This window comes from Vanacampus margaritifer, chromosome 8, assembly GCF_051991255.1.
Source record: "Vanacampus margaritifer isolate UIUO_Vmar chromosome 8, RoL_Vmar_1.0, whole genome shotgun sequence".
Taxonomy (NCBI): domain Eukaryota; kingdom Metazoa; phylum Chordata; class Actinopteri; order Syngnathiformes; family Syngnathidae; genus Vanacampus; species Vanacampus margaritifer.
Window position 1 is genome coordinate 18,713,041 of NC_135439.1, and position 22,986 is coordinate 18,736,026.

At 42.2% G+C, this 22,986-nt stretch overlaps 1 protein-coding gene across 4 annotated transcripts in view; it reads right to left on the reverse strand.

The window, feature by feature from the left end:
- Positions 1–552: 552 nt before the first annotated feature.
- Positions 553–22,986, reverse strand: part of arhgap46a (Rho GTPase activating protein 46a) — a 32,412-nt gene continuing 9,978 nt past the window's right edge. Inside the window, exons 2-10 of one of the 4 annotated variants that reach the window (XM_077573613.1) lie at positions 19,585–20,061; positions 8,083–9,499; positions 6,020–6,656; positions 5,361–5,453; positions 3,537–3,610; positions 3,050–3,249; positions 2,467–2,558; positions 2,222–2,391; positions 553–1,803 (exon numbers count right to left, since the gene is read on the reverse strand). In XM_077573613.1, coding sequence (XP_077429739.1) covers positions 1,609–1,803; positions 2,222–2,391; positions 2,467–2,558; positions 3,050–3,249; positions 3,537–3,610; positions 5,361–5,453; positions 6,020–6,656; positions 8,083–9,499; positions 19,585–20,061 — 3,355 coding nt within the window. In that variant the 3' untranslated portion in view covers positions 553–1,608. Of the gene's footprint in view, positions 1,804–2,221; positions 2,392–2,466; positions 2,559–3,049; positions 3,250–3,536; positions 3,611–5,360; positions 5,454–5,995; positions 6,657–8,082; positions 9,500–10,273; positions 10,440–19,584; positions 20,062–22,986 lie in introns of those variants that run through there. The other 3 variants (XM_077573611.1, XM_077573615.1, XM_077573614.1) reach the window with 3 other exon arrangements.

Sequence of the window (22,986 nt, forward strand, 5' to 3'; positions counted from 1 at the left end):
CTTATTTTGTAGTGTTAAAATATTACATACATTTTCCTTAAAATTTATTTGATTCCCGCTCATCAAGTAACTTGTTAATGCTAAACAAAATTGAACAAGGGCGCTATGTTCAGAGAAATAGCTGAGATTAAAATTGGCTCCATCTAGTGGCCAAGAAGGGAATGGACAGACCCCACTCTACAATAAAACGTTTTATCTTTTGTTTATGGTAAATGTGGCCTAAAGTATTTAACATACCAAATTTAAAAGCAGTAATGTGGACTTCTTAGTTTAAAAAACACGAACTAAATAAATCAAGTTTTAAGAGAACCCCTTGATTTAGCGCTTAATGTTTTTCTTTCTATTGGTTATATACATTATAACGTCATTGCTTATTGAAATGCAAGTGCCGCCAGTCTTGTAATTTATTGTACTGTACTTGCCAACACAATACAAATTGAAGGTAATTTTCACTTTTAAAAATAATAGCCAATTTCTTTGTACATCCAATTTATCACTGTTGTATACTTTTGTCTCAATCCCAAAAGACAAAAAAAAACATGCAAGAAACAATACAATTGAACAAACCTTTATTTATGGACAGTTGTTCTATAGTCAAACAAGAGGTACATCATACACACATTGAGTGGTTTGAATCAGTCCTATGTTCAAAAGGAAGGCGGTTTTACAGCAGAACAAAAACAAAACAAAACAAAAAAACAATTACAACTTAGTCTTTATTGCTCTTTTAAAGGCAAATCCCACACATATCCTTCATCATTCGACTAAACTGTTAACAGTATTTACACACGATATATACATTAGAAAAGTCTGAGAGGACTTTAATCAGCTTTTTCTACATTCTCATAATGCTTTGACAGTTGAACAACAGTCCGTTCTCAATAAAGGGGTTCGACACAATGACGTTTAGTCTGCGGGGAGACTGTGTACAGTACAGTTATCCCATCTAACACCCGTTTTTTCCCCCCTCAGTAAGACCTGAGCCACAACACACAGATCACAAGCATATAGAACAAAGGTCCAACTGAAATATTTCTTATAGACCATAATTATTAAATAAGTGATATCCCACTTCACAAAGACATGATGGAAACGCAGATCTCCCGTTGGCCCTCAAATGAGTATTGAAGGTCAGAAAATCGAAATGTGTTTTTTGAAAATCAACAAAGCTCAGTAATAATAGTTTGTGCTCTGTTATGTACACGCTGAACTCAAAATCCTGTTTAATAGACCAGTGATCCAATAAACTAAAAATATTATAGATTTTCTTTGTATTTTCAATAAATCTATGCATGACGAGATGTCTCACGCTGACGATCATACACACAAGCACACGTGAATATGAGGGAGCATAAACATCAGCAGAGCCGAAAACCTTTGTGAATATTTGTACATTCTGCGTAAGTCTTATTACTTTGTTGAACTCAAGATGTACACGTAGAATTATTTTCGGCAGGAAAAGAAGTAAAATCGTCACGTGCGCTAGTTAGAAATAGAGGTCACCAAAAGATGGCTCAGTTGTGAATTTTTGGGTCCTCCGTTGAGTTGTTTTGCCTCCCAATATCCCGCCAGTTTCCAGTGTAGTCTGCAGCGAATGATTCTGTGAGTCTACACCACGCCTTCGATCAAACTGGTGTCCAGGTGGACGATGAGCATTCTCAGGAAGGACATCTCTTTACGCGTGTTCTCAAAAATAATCCGCGGGTCATCTGATTGGCACCGGAGGCAGTTGGGGGCCATCACCATGGCCAGGTTGTTGACATCCATCTTGGTGATAGCCACGTTAGATGGCTGAGCAAACACCTGGACATACACAGATAGAGGAGAGCAATTCAACAAAAAGTACCATTTTTGTGGGGACATTTTTGAAAAAAAAAATGCCGTTTTAATGGCTTGTATAAATATATATATATATATATATATATATATATATATATATATATATATATATATAATAATTTAATTTAAGGCAAAAATGAAACAAGTTCTTGTTATCATTCCATTTCTGAAAAAGCATCTGTAAGCAAGTAGTTCTGCATTTCTGTTATAAAACAGTGGGGCTAATTTACATAACTGTCTGCAGTGCACACTGTTTGTCTGCCCATCAAAGGGCAGCGAAGCTCCCAGAAAAGCGGGTTAACTGGTTCAACTGACATTGTGAACTTGGTACAGGTGAGACAACAGAAGTATGACACACAATATAAATGTGTATATTGTGTACCTGGAGGAAGTGAATGAAGTAGAAGAGCACCAGCCTGTTGAGCTCAGGCAAAGACTGAACCACAGCAATGGCTGCAGTCGGGTCGTCGCAGTTGCTGACACACTGTTTATAGAAGTTCATGGGGATGAGCGGCTCCTCCAGCTCTCGATACCACAGCTTCACCAGAGAGGCTGATTGAGACACATTTGAAAAAAGTACATTACACACAAACAAAAATGCGTCATGTGAAAGAGATCCTTCCTCACCAGGAACATTTGGGTCCGACAGGTTCTCAGGGATCCTCCACTGATCTACTTGCAGCTTCAATGCATTGACTTCATCGATGTCTCCAGGCACTCTGGAGTATGAAACAAAACCTGTCAGTTACAGTAGGTGGCCACAAGAGGGACCCCTACACCCACTAGATCGCCATTGCCTTTTTTTTTTAATACAGTTCTTTGGAAGAAAAACAACAGAAGAAACTAAATGTAAGTAAACAACATCGCAATGAGGAAGTTTTCATACAGGGATATTGTGTGATGTATTAATAGCAGCAACACTTTATGACTTTGGAGAAACCCTTGAACAAGTAAACATGCGTTTGCTCGAAAGCTCAAGTAATGATGTAAACACATTATGGTGTATCATATTAAATAGTACAGTTCTCATGACTAAGACACGGCTACTTTGATGTGAGGTGATAAAGAAGACCACACATACATTTGTTGATAGATAATAAATATACATTACAGCGCATACACAAAAACAAAACAAGATCCCCTTCCAATTTCCTGGACTCTCCCACTGCTCAAGTTGAGGCACGTCATTGGCTGGTTTGTCGAGTCTTACCGAAAGATGCCCTCCGTCTGAGCCCCGCCCAGAGCCAGAACATACTGGGAAAGTTGAACTTGCACCCAGGGTAATTTCCTGTCTGGGAAAAGCTCGCTCTGCCGCTCCATGACTTCGTCCAAGGAGCTACCAAACAGGGAGGGGGTGATGATGGCCCGCCTACTGTGGTCCACCTCTTCCAAGGTGGGCTTACGTAGACCCTTCCAAAGAAGAAGAATGGCAGATTTATGACCTGAGTACATTAGAAACAATTATACCAATAATGGCTCTGTCTACAACTGCACCAATTCTGTTTGTCTACCTGTGGCTGAGTGTACCTGTAATTACGTTGCTTTCTACGACTGAATCCAGGTTGGCTAAAATTTGATAGCCCTGAAGTGCAACATACATTTTCGAGTGACAAAATATAAAAGCAAGAATGCCCTGTGATTGCCTGGTGACCAGTCCAGGGTGCAGTCTGCCTTTTACTGGATGTCAGCGGATTTACCTTTTTCCCTCCCGTGATGGCCACCTTTTGCAGCTTCCGATAGCAGAACTTGGCGTATGTGCTGACAGGCAGTCCTGTTATTTAAGAGAACATGTAAATGAGCACTGAAGTACAATGACATCCATCCATATCCACCACATATTATTTGAGCCAAGAGCCCAACCTAACACATTAAGTAAAAAGGAAAAAAAAAAACACCATTAACTTGTTCTCACAAGTAAGACGTTAATGTTCCCTAAACGGAGGCCGGGAGCGGTAAATGGAGACATGTTGAAGATGTGATTCTAGCATATGGGGATTAGAGGAGGCTGGCAGTAACTGTCAGGTTGAGAGAAGATTTACTGCCGTTAAACAAAAGCTTTCGAAGCAGGATCCGCCTACAAACCCGAAGTTCAGGTGATTCATCAGTATATACACGTGAAGGCCTACAGGGGGACGAATGGGAAACACGCGCCTCACAGCTACTGTAAGGCTAGAATTGATTTCAGAACGGTTGTTTTTTGTGGGGTGAGGGGTCAGAGTGGGGGGTTGGGGGCACTACAGACTTTCAGACAGTCTGCTCTTGTTGCCAAAAATAAAAACCTTGACTTTTTTGGTTCAGGATGCAGACATATAAAGAGAAGCTATATATCATATCAGTTTACACTCATCTTTTTTTCTATCCCACAGTCCACAACAGACATCTGAACCACAGCCAGATGGACACACTTGCTGATGCGATGTTAGTAGCTAACATGTTCCAGCATGTTCCTTTAGTCAAACCCCCCCCCCCAGATTTATAGCAAACAGGTGACTCCCATGCTGCACTAGCGGTGCTAATCTGACTCATCTGTTCGACAGTAATTACGTCTAGTTTGGGTGACCTTGGAGAGGAGAATCATTCGTACGGAAAACTCAAAACATGCAAGGACCTGCGTTGCCGTGATAAAGAAGTTGAAACCGCCTGGTGTTCTAAATTTAAGCTCAACCGCATGAAAACGGCAACTAGGCAACCAAAGTCTACAGAGATAGAGTGTGAAGTCATTAGGATTTGTATTGCATTTACTGTACCAGGCAAGCCTGTTGACATACAACTTGAGCTAAAATTAACTAAAATACGAAACCTTTGAAGAGTGTGGACAAGGTGGCTTTGGTTTCGTCTGGCAGTTGTTTACGAGACTGTATGATTGCCAAGTGAAAACAATATGGCCCCCTGTTCATACATTCCCGGACAAAAATGTTTTCCGCAACTTCTCTATCAATAGAGCACATTATACCATTTTTAATGTGCTGATATTTCTGGTTAGCGGTCCAGTCATAGAAGGCATCCCCTGAATAAGTGTTTTTGAGTATCTTCACGAATTGTGAGTGAGGATAGAGCGCTGTGTGTGAGTCACTACAGTATAATGTGAGAAGCTACTGCTGTGATGTCTGCAAGAGATGATGACTGTGGTCTTATGGTGACATCATCGTCACAGCTGGTGGTGTGGGTTCCTCTAATGGGGGCCACGTGCTGATGAGGCGGCCAAGACCACTGATATGATTCACAGAACAGGCCACTGAGAGCAAACAGATTCTTCTGAAATGTTCATCCTTGCTTCTTTTTTTTCCCATCCAAATGAATGTTCTGTGAAAGTCATTCATCAAGTATGCTCATCTGACAGACCGCGTCCAGCACAATTTTCCATCCTATTCAAATACAGCACTCTGGAGGAAGCATTAGAACTCGCATTTATTACAAAACAGTTGATGATAGTAGAAAAACAACTATGGGACTCGTATTGATAAACAGGGAAATGGCTGTTTATCAGAAAAACACTTTGTAGTAAATCAAATTAAAATTACCTTCTTCCTCATCTGTGCTTTGTTTTCGCTTTTTCCTTGATTTTGAATTCTTCTTTAATTTTAGTTCCTGCTGTTCCAAGATGAACTGAGTCACTAAAAACAAAATAAAAAAAACATAAGATCATGAGGTTCACATTTATGATAGGTAAAATACATCTTTGACCTTAAATGGGAAGTCAAGCCAAAAACATTTTTTTGACAATAATATGTTCTAGGCAGGCCTACTAGTCTAAATACAGTATTCTGGTTAATACTGCGTTAGAGGAATATAAATTAAGCAGCAAAATGCAGCCGTTTTTATCCATCTCAAGAGAAAACGGGTGAGCTCTGATTTGTTGTTGCCTGAGCCCTGAGCAACTGTGATGTCATCTTCAGTCGATGGCAAGTGGAAAAATGGCTGCCCTGAGATGGATAAAAATGGCTGTATTTTGCTTCATAACTCGCATTCCACAAATTTAATATTACTCAGAATGTTATGTTTAGACTAGTGAGGTTACATATAACATATTATTCTCAAGAAATGTTTTACGTTGACTTCCACTTAAAAAAAAGGGAGAACAAAGCAATGACATTTTGGCTCACATGATATAAATTGACAATAAAGTGTCTTAGAAGGCATAAAAAAGGTGACGCACCCTGTTGCTCAGTCTGAGACTCACATTTCTTGTCGCTGGTTGGCTCCGTGTGTCTCTGGATGTAGCCCTCCAGGTAACAGCGGAATTTAGGCGATGGGGAAAAGAAGGCCAAGCTGACAGCCATCAGTTCCCAACCTGCCGCCAAGCTTCTGGGTGTCGCGTTTCCTGTGGTCTGCCTCACCAGCTGCACGTACAGCTCGTCCCGCAGGCCTTGCACGTCCCAGCACTTGGTGACAATGAGTAGGGCGCAGTGACGGCGGTCCAGACGTGAGGGCCTGTCTCCCATGTAGGCCTGCACCAGCTTGAACATCTCGCAAGCCTCCTTCCTGACAGCCCGGTTGCTTGTGACCAGCATGGGCTTTTTGATGGAGCCTCGGTTCCAGGACAGCATGTTGGCGATGGAGACACGGCGCCGGAACAGGCCTTGTGTGTGCATGTTGAGGTGTTTGCTGGCCCAGTCCTCCATGCCTATGTCTGGAGGTGGTGGCCGTCGCAAGGTGGCGTAGGAGAACTGGTAGGAAGAATCTGCAGCTTTTGCTCCTTCCGATCCTTCTCTGTTGTCATGATTGGCAGGTCGGTGTGGGCCAAGGGATGCGCTGCGTCCATCCACCATGTCTTTCTTTCTGCTCTCCAGCTGAGTCTGTAGTTCGAGGGTGCTCACCTGCAGCAGAACAAGAGATGTACGTGAGCCATCATAGTTATATGGAAAGTAAAATTGAGTACAGCAGGACAAGAGTTTGTGTGTGCGTGGGAGGCTACCAAGTCACTATGGCATACAAACAACTATTTCCAGGCTAACGTGCTCTGAAATTATCCCACGGACCATTCCAAAAATCATGCATGCTCTCAGCAGCAGGTGTCTTGACAGAATTCTGTGCTTGTAAATCCCTCAACTGCTCTCACTCTAATGGGCACATGATCCTGCAAAACCAAAACTACAATCAAGACCTCCTTGTGATCCCTGCGGTGAGGTTTAAGACATACTTTAAGAACTGACAAAATGGAGAAAGCAGTGATCCAGACAATTTGAAAACAGCCAAGAACAACATTAAAAGTGAGCCAGAATCAAACTTCTAATTTACTGTAATATGATGACCTGTCTTTTCAATTTGTTTTCCAATGTAATGTGGAGCAGCTAGCAACATGCCAAATTTCTTCAACTGCTTTTGGACTGGAACACTTTTGAAGGTAGGACCTTTACATTCCTATTGTTTAAACTGGGAAAGGAACAAAAGGTGTAGAACTTTTACATTACTCTTTGGGAAAAGTCATAGCTAATAAATCTATATATAAATATATATATAAACAAATCAGTTTGGTGGAAATGGCATTATGTTTTCAGTTAACAAGGTCAGTCAAAGGTCTTATAGGAAAAACAGAGTGGAAAAATATGGCATTCATCAATCTTGTAACTAGTGAGCCACATACCACTACAGTCATTGGGGGTGTGAGCGATTGGCCAGCAGGTCTGAAAAATATTCCAGAACAGATTTAGTAAGGCCTGGTGCTCTTTGGCCATTATAGCTCAATACTAGCATTTCTACATTCTACTTCTTTCCCTGCCAAGCCTGGACCATATGGACCACAGCGTCTCTCCTTCCTGAAGAAGTGAGGCTACGTCCTGAAACTACGCTTTGGCATGGACCCCAAATGCCCGAGCACAGAGCTGGCATATGAGTACAAAGTACCTACAGAGCAGGACAGATGGAGGATAGGAGGTAATGCTGGCGCCCCAGCCATTTTGGTCTGTAGAGGACACCCTGCCAATCAGGGGGATATTTGGTAATGGGGATTAGAACCTAAAGTCACTTTCACACTGGCATTCCAAGAAATTTGTGCTTTGTAGATGTAACAGTAGGAATTCCTTTGCCTGTAGACAGAAAATTCCCAGGTCGACTTGAACCTTCCCATCTCATGTCTAAGCCACGCAGGATAGCGAACAGGTAAAAAGGTGGGAAAATTCTTGGGTGCGCAAATGTGCAGTGACAGATTTGAACTGAGTTTCCAGTGCACAAATATGTTTAATGCAGATGTATTTATTTTTGTGTTCTGTCTATTGTTTGACACACAGCTTATGTGGGGCTTACCTGGGAGGGTGGTCCTGGAGTCTCAGGTGAAGACAGGCTGGCCTGGCTAGTAATGCTCATCTCCAAGGTATCAACTTTTTCATATGTCCTTTTTTGTCTCCCTGGTATCTCTAGAGCAGTCACAGCAGCATTAGCCGACTTATTCAGTGAGTGGGAAGTGATGTCCTCCCGAGATGAGCACCTGCCGGCTGACGCCCCTCCTCCTCCTCCACCTCCATACCACCTTAGTGAGTCTACGGGGGAGCGCGTCCTTGATACTAGCCCTCTCTCGCCTACTTCCTCTTCCAGCCCCACTCTCACCTCCCTCATGGTGTTGGAGCGACTTACTACTTCCCTCATCTCGGCCATCAGTCTCTCATTGAGGGCACACAGCTCTCCATTGCTGCCTACTGACCCAGGCCTGCCTCCTGCACCTCCACCGGCTCCCATCCTTCTCCTAGTCTTTCTTCTCAAACTCGGAGAGGGCCCAGTGGAGTAACCAGAGTCTTGATAGTTTGCCGTTGCCTGAGGTGTTGAGGAGGTAAAATCCTGTGAAGCGTGGCTGCTCTGCCTACTGTGCCGTGCCTCCATGGCACGCTGAACTGTGGCCTCCAGGACTCGCCAACTCTGCTTCTTATCCAGTGTATTTGGGCCTTGGGTCCCTGCTTCTCGGTCCCGCAACTGGCCTCGAACTTGGGGCAAAGAGTGAGCCTGCGACTGAGGTTGGGTTGGGACAAGGTCCTGCCGGGATGTTGGTGAGGGGGTGCGTGTGGTTCCAGGGGAGCCAGATAGGATCTGCTTGGGGTCTACATTGATCATATGTTTGATGCACTCCAGACCAGCTGGGCTATAGTCAGAGGCAGAAGGATTTCTCCTGTGCCTGGAACCTGGAAGAGATGGACCGGGATGCTGGAGTAGTCTTGGTTTTTGGAGACTATGGGAGGGAGTCAGGCGAGACAATTGTTGCCCATTGAAAAGGTGTGCTCCTTCTACCTCCATGTCTATTGGGGGTTCATCATATATGGGACAGTCTGTAACCGGCTCATCATAGATTGGGGCACTGCAAGCATACTGGGGTGAGACTGGGCATGGTGTGCTGGTCTGCGACCTCTGCAGGTGTGGACTGGGTTGACCACTGTCTGATGTCACTAAACAAAAGCTGCCATTACTGGCTTTTCTCAGATGATGGGCCTGACGTGGGTCAGCTGCTGTTTTACCTGAGGGGGCAGTTTTATATCCCTGGCTGGAGCCTAAACAGCCTCCTTGGGCCTTAATGTTGGATGGCTGCTGTGTGAAAGTGTTGGCTTTGTTGAGTGCACTCTGCTGGATGACTTGCTGTTGTGGAGCTGGACTCGGCTGGCTCCGACTCATGCTGTTCACTTTTACCAACAATGCTGCCTTAGAACCAGGAGTAGGCTGCCATCTTTGAGATGCATCCCTGAGGGAGACATGTGCCAAAAAAACATGTAAATGATAATGACCAGAGAATTACATTAATTTTTGTGATCATTATTGTCATTATGCACCAAGTAAACGGTACTTCATTTATATAGCGCTTTTCCACCTTACAAGGCACTCAAAGTGCTTTACATTCGACAACTCATTCACCTACTGATGACACAGCATCAGGAGCAATGGGGGTTCAGTATGATGTTGATGTTGACTTGTTCTTATTACATAGGAAATCAAAAATGACATAACAATAAGCAAGATGGCAAATTATAAAATTGGTTCATATGAAATAATTTAACAGTGCAAAACAAGATCCCAGGACAAATGAAGGTTTACGTTTGTCAAGTTTGTCTATTGTTCATATAAATGACTGTAGTAGAACAAGACCAAATTAGCATTTGGAAAGTAAAGGCCTTTAGAGAAGTTAGAATTCGTTGTAGCTCTCAGCAGAAAAGACCTTTGGTTAGGTCCAAAGGTTAATTCTTCTCCTTTTGCTTGAGCGGCTGGCGGCTGAGCTACTGCCAAGCAATCTGCCATGAATCTGGTCAACTACTCTGGTCTGCTGTCTTTGCGCATGCGTCTGTAGCATCATAATCTTACCCTGGATTTAGGATTCGTTCAACACACTTGCCCTCTTAAGCAAACTTCTCAACTCAGTTTAAATGGGGAGATGAAGGTGGTTAGGTGAGAGGCATAAACATAACGCAGCATACATACATGCAAAAGCATACATGAGGCCATAAGTGGAACACACACTTACCTTAATACTCTGAACTCAACACTGACCTGATTAATTAGACCAAAGTTGATCACCTCCTGTCGTCTTAATCCAAACGTAAATACAGTTACAGAATCATGGCAAACCCAGACTCAAAGGCTTCTCTTTTTCCAAGAGCACTAGGAATCAGTTGAGAACTGGGTTGTAACGGCAGGAAGCGGATGGAATAAAGGCAAGTAACCCGCCTACCCCCAAGGCTAAGTGACCCGCCTACCCCCAAGGCTAAGTGACCCGCCTACCACCCCCCGCCCCCACATCTATGGAACAATGCTGAAACAATTCCCCAAGGTCCAAAGTCCAACGGCAAACTTCCGTGAAGTCCTCCTAGCTAAAACTAACCTTGTCTCACTCTCTTTCTCTTGGCCCGCTGCTTGAGTCACACCACTTCAGCAGTGTGTTTGGCTCTGGTCTTCAAACGGTCGCACAGACTCACCATTTAAATGATGCCTATAAACAGCTGGGTCCACGCCACCTGGCACCTCGCCAAAACAACCACGGCTGCTGGGACACCACCCAGCCAGCCCTATCTTCACAGACACCAACCAAGACAGTTTACTGCCTAATACACTACAGGAAACAGACATGCGTGAAAACAAGAAGATCTAATGGGATTCAATCCAAAGCACCACTGTTTTTTTACAAGTAAGTGTGACATTGTATGGTAACGTAGGGGTTAAGGGGGGCTGTTAAGTGACAGCTGTGACCTTGAGAAGCCACTGTTTGCACTCTTTGAAGAATGGTATGTTTTGTCACTGTGGTCATGTTGAGTTGTTTGAGGTGAGACAAACATGACAGAATTATTCCCACCTTGGCAGTTAACACATAGCTGACGACTTTGCATGCGTTTGGCCTGAGTAACTCATCCAAGAAACATCAAAGTTCTTCTGATGGACCAAAAACAGAACAGACATCACACGAGACCCCCAATAAGAAAATCCAAATCAGGCCTCAAACAAATCAACCTCTGGGGTTCATACAAAGGCACACATGACTCTCCCTTCTGTATTCATGGTAGGCGGATTAGATTCTTTACATGACCATAACAGCCACTTCCTGCAGGAGTAGAATCATTGGTAGAAGGGAAGAGGGCTCTTCCTTTTAAGCTGCATAAACAGCAGACACTACAAGAGAGAATCTCTCATCTTCATGATTCAATTTGCTTCACAAATGATTCAGAAGACAACAATTCATCTTGATACATTTTTTTTTTTTACATGCTACTTTTAAAAAGAGACCTTGCATTTATATGAAGGAAATATGAAAAATCTCTATGGCACATTATCCATCTCTACTGTATATTATCTATGATTAACTGGAATTTACATTGCAATTGAAAATGCACATCTTTGGGACAAATCATTAACATTTTCACCTCACCTTGCTTTCCACAAAAAAAACACACCGCCTTCAAAGAACGTATCAGCGGATGAACAAAACTTGTATGAAATAAAAAAGTGATTGGTGGGCCAGAGCGCATGACATTTTGCATGACACCTGTCATGCAAGAAGTTTGCTAAAAGCAGTGTTAAAAACAGTCAACGGCAATTGCCGACAACAGGAATCCTAACAAGTAACGCTGCTGCCGTCAATTGCCGTCACTACGTTTTAGCATTGTAACGGGCAGAGGGAAGTCTTTGAAAGCTCTGGTTTGATCATTAAGCTAAAAAATAAACACTATGGCCAGCAGATTTCTGCATTTTATCTCTTTTGGATGAGATCACCATGAATCAAACCAAGTTTTTTGGGGTAAGGAGGGGTGGATTGTGGAGGCTTACATCAAAAACTGGATACGGTAGAAAACTTTTTTGTGATGAAAAATTTGGTAGTTTCTTTGTTTACATGGTCTTTAGACCCAAATATCGCATAAACATTCAAAGATCAGTCAGAGTGCTCTAAATTGGCTGGCACAGAAAAGTAGGGTTAAGATTAACTGCGGTTTTTAAATGTCAGGATTAAATAACCGCAGACGTTCAACAACACTGGTTATTTCCGCTCACAACAGTCCGTCAGTTTAAACTTGCATGCGGCGCAAAATGTGCCATAGTTCATAGTTCCTCTGTTTCCACACGGCCCATTTAGCAGGCGCGCACGACAATACGGGGCTCAGCTTTGAACGTCGCGCGGGGAGAGTTGCGTACCTGACGGCTGTGGGTTGGGTTCCGAGGCAGCCGGGCCACGTTTGCGCCGGCGGGCCATGGCCCGCGGCCCAACCTGGACCAGGTTGAGTGGACGTGGGGAAAGCGGAGGCCGAACAGAGGTGGTGGCGAGCAAAGCGAAGATCCCGCGGGGCGTGTCAGTTAGGCCTGAGCCACCGTGAGCCACCAACACACCAATGACCACACCGTCCGCTATATCAACACAGACCAACCCCCCCATCCACGGCCACGCTCTGGATAAGCCATAGGCAGAGACTTTTGAAGCCCTGGGGCCGCCATCTTGGGACTCCCAAGAAACGTATCGCGGCATAAGCATTTGGCTGCAAAATGCCTACGTGTAGCGGTAAAATGAAGAAATCACCAGTTTAAAGGCTGTGGACAAACATTTCACCTGTAAATATGATTGAAATGGAAAGATGATTATTTTTTTAAGATGAAAGAAAAAGAGGGTACATACCATCCACTTGTTATACATAGAGCCCAGGCCCTATTTTAATAGCCAACGGGCTCTTATTTTAAAAAGGCAGCAACTTTTTTATTTATTTTCAGTTATTTATTGTTGTTAAAAATAAACATTTTAAAAGAATGCTGATGAGATTTTTTTGTCTATAAGAATAACCGTAAAACCGCATTTTTTTCCCTCTGACTATACATACGTACACCAAACTCTGAAACTGTTGCACCCCTACACAAGAGGTTTCTTTTTTTTTTTGTTTAAATGGAAGACATTAAAAGTTAATTACAGTACTTGATTAAGTTGTGTATCCATATTGTGTTTCTGCAACATCTAGACCAAACCTTCTCAAAGTCACAACTCCTGTCTTAATCTAGACCATCCAGAAAAGTTTACAGACTAAATGAAGCTTAATGTAAGTTTTCTTAAATTTTTCTGATTGACATTGTTGCCATGAATGTCTTATGGCATTTTGAGTTTTAAAAGAAAATGTCATTTTTACAGCATAATTTGCTGACTTATTCTGATGTGCATAAAACTCTTACCAACGTAAAGCAGCATAGGCTAACAAAACAACATAAACAATCTGTGAGTCAGCAGCACCATTGTCAGCAAATTATATTTGACGTGCTTTGAAAAGATGTTGTGCATACAGAAACAAAAATGACAATGGTAGCTGCTGAAAAGCAACCTAATTGCGTTCTGTGATGAGATCAATGAGTCAGTTAAATAGACTCCGAAATTGCCAAGCAAAAAAGAAAAAAGAAAAGAAAAGCTTTCTCTGCCCAATTGTTCCAGAACTTCGACACTGATGAGAATGTAATGTACACTTTGAGACACTTTGCGAACTGTTGTTGTTGACCAATGGAAAACTTTGCTGTAATTTCATGTTCATCAATCTCACATGGTGGCCAATGAACAACTAACAGTAAATTTGCTTGGCATATTCTATTACAATCATGAAAATAGAGTAACCTGTGCTTTTACACAAATTTGGGGTAGGTAAATAAAATATGATTATAAAGCCCTTAAAAAGGCAGCACGGTGGCTGACTGGTTAGCACGTCCGCCTCCCAGTGCGGAGGACGTGAGATCGAGTCCGGGCTTCGGCCTTCCTGGGTGGAGTTTGCATGTTCTCCCCGTGCTTGCGTGGGTTTTCACCGGGTACTCCGGTTTCCTCCCACATTCCAAAAACATGCACGGCAGGTTAATTGAACACTCCAAATTGTCCCTAGGTGTGAATGTGAGTGTGGTTGTTTGTCTCTGTGTGCCCTGCGATTGGCTGGCAACCAGTTCAGGGTGTACCCCGCCTACTGCCCGAAGCCAGCTGGGATAGGCTCCAGCACCCCCGCGACCCTAGTGAGGAAAAAGCGGCCAAGAAAATGGATGGATGGAAGCCCTTAAAAAAAAAAAGACTAATGTGAGAAAATGCAACCAGCAGGAAATTGGAGACAAATGTGTGGGTGAGGGAGACCAGAGACACAAGAGGACGGTAAGGGCATGTGTAAATGAGAAGGGGTGGGGATTAGTCGTGGGAGAGTGCAGCAAGGGAATGAGTGAGAAGGCTGGCATTCCACAGGGCTCTTTCAAGTGGCCTCTGTGGCTGTGTGGGGAGTCTCACACAATGCATGGCTATGCCATCGTCACGGAGACGCCTCTGTAAATGACAACGACTAGAAGAGTGCAAGGAGGGGGAGGAGAGAACTGAAGCCGAACCTGAATCTGTGACATTCAGTTAGTCAAAAATGCTTTAGAAGGACACCAATCAAGCTTCGACTCAGTTCTAACATAGTTTTATGCAAATAATGAGAATGTTTTAATATTCTAGAGACAACATTTAGTAAAATAAAATAAAAAATTTGGTTTGGCACATTAGTAATGTGTACATGACCCTTAGTCAGAGCTTATGTGAGCATGTGAGACCTTTATGCATCAGAGAAATATAGGATGAAATGAAGTTAGAGGCCCTTTGGAAAACCTGCATAGTAAGAAATCTGATTGGCTTCAGAGGCAGCAAATCAACTTAACGGTCAGCAAACTTCAATTAGTCTTAGCAGCTCCAGTGTCTAACACCCACACAGTCTCAGATAGTTATGTCTCCGCAATGCTTTGATCAGGTCGTATCACTTGACCAACAAATAGTGACCAAGCCACAGGCAGTCTTCGCCCCATTCTTTCCTGCTTAGAGTATCTGTTGTTGGAAGGCTATCTGCAGAGTCCCCTTAACACGGATAGGTTTATCAGTTTTGATTTGTGCTCAAAAGCTGCCCTTCCATCATTCATAATTCAATTTTTTCTACTGTTTTATGCAGAACATATCTCAAAATGAGGCTGTGACTGTGGGTTTTAAATAGACAGTCCTACACATTCACACTCAAATTGATCAGTCTCCTCAGGCGGCTGCCAGGTCATGCAGTATCACAATTTAGGTGGATTTAACCCAAAAACCTCATATGAGAACCATCCAAGGCTTCGTTTGCACTGCTTAGTCCCCCTCAGAAGTGAGGTCATGCGGCATCAGCATGGAGATGGAAAACGTTTCCTCGATAGAACCAAGGCGTCGCCCTATTTTGGCCACCTCAACGTGCACTGTCACTATAGGCACAATTGCAAAAAAAAATATTTTCAAAACTAAATACGTACGCAAAATAAAATTAAAATACCTAGTGGGCATATAAATGTCACGTTTCAAGGCAAGTCCAAATAATTAAATTCAATACAACAGTGTGCCTTAAAGTAGGTCCCATTTAACCAGTTTCCACACAAACTGCAGTGTCTCCGTCTGAACACTTGGTGGCACACTGGGTCGCACCCACATAATGACGTACTTCATAGACAGCCAAAGAAGAGAGCCGCTAAAGGGTTCTTTAGCGTCATGTGTTAACTTCGAATCGAAGCTGTTAATAATGAATAAAGACAAATACAATTGCGGCGAATGCTGCCAGATGATCAAACTCAATGTCCGCTACAGGCACAGACAGCGACCCCCACCCAATTAAAAACTATTTGCCGTAAACAGAATGCAACAAGCTAGATGCTATGCTAACCGCTACGAACTACCCGCCCGCCCAAACTACATTGACTACAATACAAACGCACCCCGTTGCTTTTGGTGTGGGCGTTTTTCAGCACGCAGACAGTAGAAACAACAACACAAAAGGCACTTTCTTTCTTCTTCTACACAGTTCTCAGAATGGAGGGAACGGATATAAGAATTTAAGACTTGGGTAAATTAAATTTTAGACCTGGGATGAAAATATGGAGGTTAAAAACAAACAAACAAGACATTTAAGGCCTAAAATGTACATTTGTGAAATTTTGACTTTTTAAAGACTTTTTTAGACCCCGCGGGAACCCTGGTATAGGCCAAGCTTTTTGCTACACTGGCCAATTGGATGAAGGATTTCTATGTGTGGAAAAGAAACTGGAAAATACAAAAGGATTTTGATGAGGACAATGTAGTATTCAAGACCCTCTAAAAAATAAAATATTTAGGCAGATTTTTCTTAAAAACATCTCCTGACAACCACCTGTCGCACAACAGCTGAAGTGACACACCTCCATGTGAGCCAAGATGTCTACCAGCTGTGAATGTCTTTGGCTCTGGCTGCCTGGGTGCCGGTGCGATGAGTGGCAAGCTGGGCCGGGGGATCATATTGAAGGGTTAGTCGGAAGCACACCCCAGGAGACCCACCTCTGGTATTTGAAAGTATCTGCATCTCTTTTTGAGATGATAGATCCTATTACATACACTGTCTCAATAGCATGTAAACCAGAAATAGAAATGAGCTATAAATAAATAAAATGAGTGGCAGTCACATTGCCTGGCTTTTTTTCTTGTTATTAAACCAGATAGAATAGTGTTTAAGATACATTGCCATGTAGTAGTTTTTTTTGTTTTGTTTTTTGGTGGGCGGCAGGATCTCAAACTTTTAAAAGCAAGCCACAATAGAAACCATCCGATGGAGATGTAAAAACGAGACCAAAGCTCTAACAGGACAAACTGCTTAGGTTCAACTTAACTTAACTGAAATGTACAGTAATTTGTGATTATAGACGCACTCACAACAAAATAATGTGGAAAAAGCTGAAAATGAGCTAACCACACCAGAAGCTAAATAAAACAAGCACATGTATTTCCAGTGAACATAAAACTGCCGTGGTTATATCCTTAAGAGTCTCGTCAGATGAAAGGCACGAAAGAGTCCCTCTATACACATAAACAAAATGTGACTCATTAAGAACTTTATCAAACATGTAAGACGCCCCCTTTGCTTCCTAAATGAGCCAACTGGCGATTACTTCTACATGACTCATTGCTAGACAAGCACATGGGGAGTACCGGTAGCTAGTTTTGTTTTGGATTTTTACACATTTTCTTACACATACTCCTTGAAAAATCTCTCTGAACTCAGTGTGGCACAAGTGATAAAATAAATCTGAGTTATCATGGAGAGGTGTTCACGATTGCCTGATTCTAATAAGAGGCCAAAATACAAGTAATTTTTCAAATATTTCATTTTTTTACCATGCTATGTCGTCCTTGCGAAATAGAAAGCTTTTCGTTGACCCAGAGATTTGAACCGCTGGGTTTTGAGTGCAAGCCTTTGTTCTTAGCGGTTCATTATACACCCATGACTTGCCCATAAGACTAAAGAGTACATGACCCATATGTGAACCACGTAGGGCCGTCTTAAACCAAACTGCGATTAACCAGCTTGTGCAGCTCTCCAGAAGCTTGAAGGTCTGTGGAGGGAACACACACACACACACACACACACACACACACACACACACACACTTATCCCACTAACTATATGTAGTGAATACCCATATATGTTTTCCTTTCTTTTAAAACAATAAACAGACACATACAAATTGAAATGAGGGTGAAATTCAATGCAGCTATTTTAAGCTAGGTTGTGTGTAACACTTCATAGTTCTACATCATGGGAAGCAATCACTTTGCGCGTTTCCTGCACCAGTAACCACATGTGACAGACATGTTTACCTGTGTAAACTACAGCATGTCGCTGATGAGCTCCAAGGGCTCAAAGTGCCCCAAAATTCCAAGCACATGTGATAAAAACTTAGCCGATGAGCAACAGATCATGTCCTCTAGCTAATGAAAGATACCAAACATACATGACTTAAAATAACACACTGGCGTGCTGTTTGGAAACATTTGAAACGGTCTTATCTATTATAAGCAGATGTTAATATCCAAAACAAAAGGAAACTGGTAGTGGAACAGCCAGCATGCCAAAGCTCCACAGAGAACTGCTTTGTTTTCAAAAACTGCAATCTTGACTGAGATCTCAGCAGTAAAGATATGTAAACAGAAAGAGTAATTTAATACAGAAGATCAATTCAAAATAGAATATGATAATGTCTACATCAGAGGCTATATATGATAAAACATGTGAAATCTCAAACCATTGTGACAATTACAACTATCTTTCTCCCTCACTCATTCACCCATGTCACTATCAATAAGGTGTAGCCCTGACTGAAAACAAGCATGTCTCAATGTTATTTTTTAATCTATTAGAGTTGTCATATTTCATCTTCTCTGTGAATTTCGACATGGCTCCTAATTGCTTACCAAGATATGTTGACCGGTGAGCATGCGAGGAGACCATATGGCAAAAATACAGTATTAAGACCCGGTGGGCAAAACAACTGACCATTGTTTTAGGAATAGACATAAATGGTTCTGGGAACGCTTGAGTCACCAGGGCAGAGTGGGACCCAGTGGGTAGTTTGAACTCTCCATACTGCAAGATACACAGCAAAGTCTGCAGTAGTTTCATTCTGAATGCATGACTAAGCAATTAGTTCATCCTGTAATTCTATGTAATCCTAAATGATAAGGCCACGCAAACTAAGAGTGTGAAAGAGCCAACCTCACCATGGCCTTTGAAAATTTTGCAGGGTTGCCTTGTTTGTATGCAGCTGGAATGTAGCGGCTCGGCTTGTTATTAATCACAGGCAACGAATGCTCTCTCACTTGCCTCTCATATAACCGCACAGACTCTCATACTTAAGAGGCCTTGCAGTCTTTGATGGCCTGGAGCCGACATTTGTTTTAGGAAAATAAAATAGCAGTGGAGCGGAGCAGAGCTGCTCAGCGTGCCGGTCAGCACACAGAAGGACACTTTTAAGATAGTTGCCGTGGCCGTTTGCCAGACGAAACAGAAGTGGCATGTGCGGAATCTAAAGGGAGGAGATGGTGGTTTAGATGAGGCCACAACGTGAAGCATATGATGGGATCTTTCAATGAATTACTGTTAGGGTCCATTCTGCATCAGGGAACCTACGATAGAGGGACGATCTAATCCTGCGCTCTGCAATATGTACAGTAAAACTGAGCATTCTCAGCATTTGGTAACCATTTGTTGAAGAGTTGAATTTGGTTCAAAGGCCATAGAAAAGAACGCACGGAACATATGGAACTGCCAGATAATTGAAGGAAAATGGAAGCACAGTTTGAGATTGACCCAGCTGGTCAAATGTCAAAATAATGCTTTGAGTTCTCATTTCAGAAACATTTGAGAGCAATTATGACGCACTATGCCAAATTCTACGATCACAATTTCTTCCTGGTAACTCGATCCATGAACGATAAACCACAATTCTCACCCCACTTACTGTACAGACAACTGCAGCATTATCTGGGCTTACCTCTGTGGTTCTTTGTTTTCACTGCTGCATCCATCTGCCTGTGATCTGACCTCCACTGCTGGGTCCAGCTCTGGGTTGGAAGCCGCTTCAATTGTCTCAGGACTGTCTACATCTTTCTCAGGCAGAGAAGCGCACAGGCCCTGGCTCCCCACACTGCTGATACTCCCAGTGGTCCCATGCTGGTGCCTCTCCACAACCACTCCCGTCCGCTTGGCCTCGCTGCGGCGCTTCATCGCCTGAAGCTGGGAGAGGGGCACTATATCTGCTCCTTGTGGCCGATGCCAGACTGTGCGGCGCCCCGTAGAGTTGTAGTAGTAGAAGCGACCACTTTGGGGGTCAAAGAGCTCCCACCACTGGTTACCATCTGCCTGGCGAACGGGAGCACCCAGAGGAGGATCCCAGCCGCATTCACCAGTGGTCAAGTTCACGTACATGCGCTCACGGGAGCGTGGCTCCAGGATCTCCACCCAATCAGAGCTGGATGAAAATAAACATGATAAAAAAAATGATATTCATCAGGGAAAATTGTTAACTTACAACAGCCATTATTCTTAACCGCCAATTGATCAATACCATCGTTGTCCTTTTATGTTAAAATTCTTAGTGAGGATCCAGATTTTTTTTAAACACAAGCATAAGGTGCATGCTTCAAGTGATGTAATTTATTTGGAAGGTACTAGGCAACAGTGCAGTGATGGTTTTTGTGTGTTTGTTCTAAATAAGGTGACAGGTGGACACACACCCAGTGAGCCACCAGGCATAGAGTCAGCAGGGCACAAAGACAAACATACACATGGCCGAGTGCCACTAACACAAAAACCACTGCGCTTAGCTACAATCACAGAGTAACAACGGCCAACTCAGCAGAATACATGTACACAGCAAAAATGAGACAGTAGCGAGGCCCAAAAGTTAAAATACTGAAAATAGAGAAGGGGACAACCCAGTTTTAGAAAAGTACAAAAGGCGACAGAAATACTGTGTGGCATTTATGGCATATCAACTGATATCTGTAAGAAAAATTGTAGATACCTACATAAAATAAAAACAAATTCTAACTATATTATGTCATGTGCAGTATCTGCTGTGCTGCTTTGTTGTTATGACTTCTTTTGATCTAGTGGCATAACCTCGACTGGGCTCAAACGTGGTCATAGTGCTGAAAAGGACTCACTTACCCAGTGTGTAATTGTATGGTAGATGTCGGTGTTATCAACTTTAGGATGTAGGGCTGTCACTAACTAACCTTTTTAGAATTTATTATCTTATCCATTTATTATTCCATCCATTACTCGAATAATCCAGGTGTCTCCATCTTTTTTCTCTCTCTACATTCCTCACTGGCAGCCTTTTTCCTGACCGAGTGTATGTGTCTGCAACAAATGTCCATGAGGTAAACAAGGACAGTAGCCAAACATGGTTCTGGGCGGTGCAAATTGAATAATTATAGTTTTGAGGCATACATTTTTGTGTGGCCCAATTTTAGTGGCAGAATTACCCCCCCCCCCCCAAAAAAAAAAAAAAAACCTAGTTCTAGATGTTCTCCAAGTTTCTCCTGAGTTCTGTTTGTTAGAATATCCACTGCTGCAGTTATCAATCAGTGATGAACAGAGAGGCACAGCAGTATAATGCTACCTTCACTGTCTATAAAATAGTCACATTCGCTCGCCATTGCTGATGCCATGTCAACCCTGTGTGCACCCTGGCCACAAAAGGCGACGGTGGTAGTTATTTGTGCCAGTGTGGGAACAACTGCTATTCTATATTTTAACTGGAAAACCTGGAGTTACTTTGCTGTACTTGTTAATCAAGTAAACAAATTACAATACATAATTTCTGTTGCCAAGTAACATAGGACCACCATAGAGAGGATGTAGGCGTGTCCCTCACACTATCCACCCATGTGTCTGTGTTCTCTCCACTGGGGAGGCCATCTGGTCCAATCCCACACACCAAGAAAGCAGCCCTGACCTTATGCGGCTCAACGTGAAAGGTGTTTTTATGCTGTCTTTTAACCCTGGAATTTGGAAAAATGGTGTCCACCAATTTCTAAACTGTGTAACTTTTTCCAAGCATTTCTGAATTTGGATGTGACAGCCAAAATATATATATATTTTTTTAAATGCACCAAATCGGATATCCTCTTATCTGAACAGTGTGAAGTTGACAAAAGCACGGAAAAGCACATCTTGGACAACAAGTAGTCAAGACTGAAATTATTCATACCCCTGGGGTATGAATATAATAATAATTCTCTGAAAAACTTGCAAAATAGCGAGGTACAACCCATGATAAACCCAGCAATGTATGAATTTTGGACCCAAATACAAATCCCAGATATAGTGAATCCGAAATAAGTGAACCTCGAGGTAGCGAGGGACTACTGTACTTGCACATGCGAAGTCTAAACACATAACACGGATGTTTTCAAAGAGAACAACTTTTAACGTTCATACGAGATCAGTTTAACGCGGTGCAGTCGTTTATCAAAAGCTTAATTTTTTTTACCCTTTCCAAATGTTTGCATTTTAAAATAGTGTTGTCATCAGGGTTATTATAGTTTTGAAATTTTTCATTTTAGTTTGTTTTTATTTCGTTTTGAGTTTTGTTTTTTATATTTAGTTAGTTTTTATTAGTTTTAGTTATTTCATAAATGCTTAGTTTTAGTTAGTTTCAGTATTAGTTTTTTTTTTTAAAGTGTGTATTACTTGTGCACAATATTTAAAAAAACACCATGGGAGCAACGTCATCTGAAGGTGCTTTTCTATTGGCTGCTGCTAGATGACGTCACTTTTGTGTGACACACTTTCAAATGCCCTTATTCTGGTTAATATCAAAATAAACCATCCCCAAAGTCTCATGCATTAAATTGATTACTAAAGACATTTTGGATATAATTATAGTTAGTTAGTTTTGTAAACATAAAATGTAGTTTCAGTTAGCTTTAATTTTTTAAAAAGCATTTTAATTTTTATTTTATTTCATTAACAAAATAGTTTTTTTAATTTTTGTTTTTTCGTTTGTTTTAGTTAACTAAAATAACCTTGGTTGTCATGCAGTCAAACATCCCCAATGACACCGTTTTATTGTCGTCATTAGTAAAATGGTCTTGTGTAAGCAGCCCCAAAGTCTGACTTGATGTGCAACTTGGACAGGAAGAATTGTAAATAATGGGGCAGTGCAATCAGAGGCTGAACTGTCAATACCGCCATCACGCATCCGAGAGCCTTCATCCTGCTTCTGCCCTCATAAAGAAGCATTTAAAAGCAAGGAATCTGATCTATCTTAATGTTCTCATCATCCCATGTGTGGTAATCCATGTTTGTATTCAAATAAACCAAATAGGCTGTGTTTTTCGTGGCCTCTTACAATTCCATGCTGCAATGACACTGAGGAAACAGC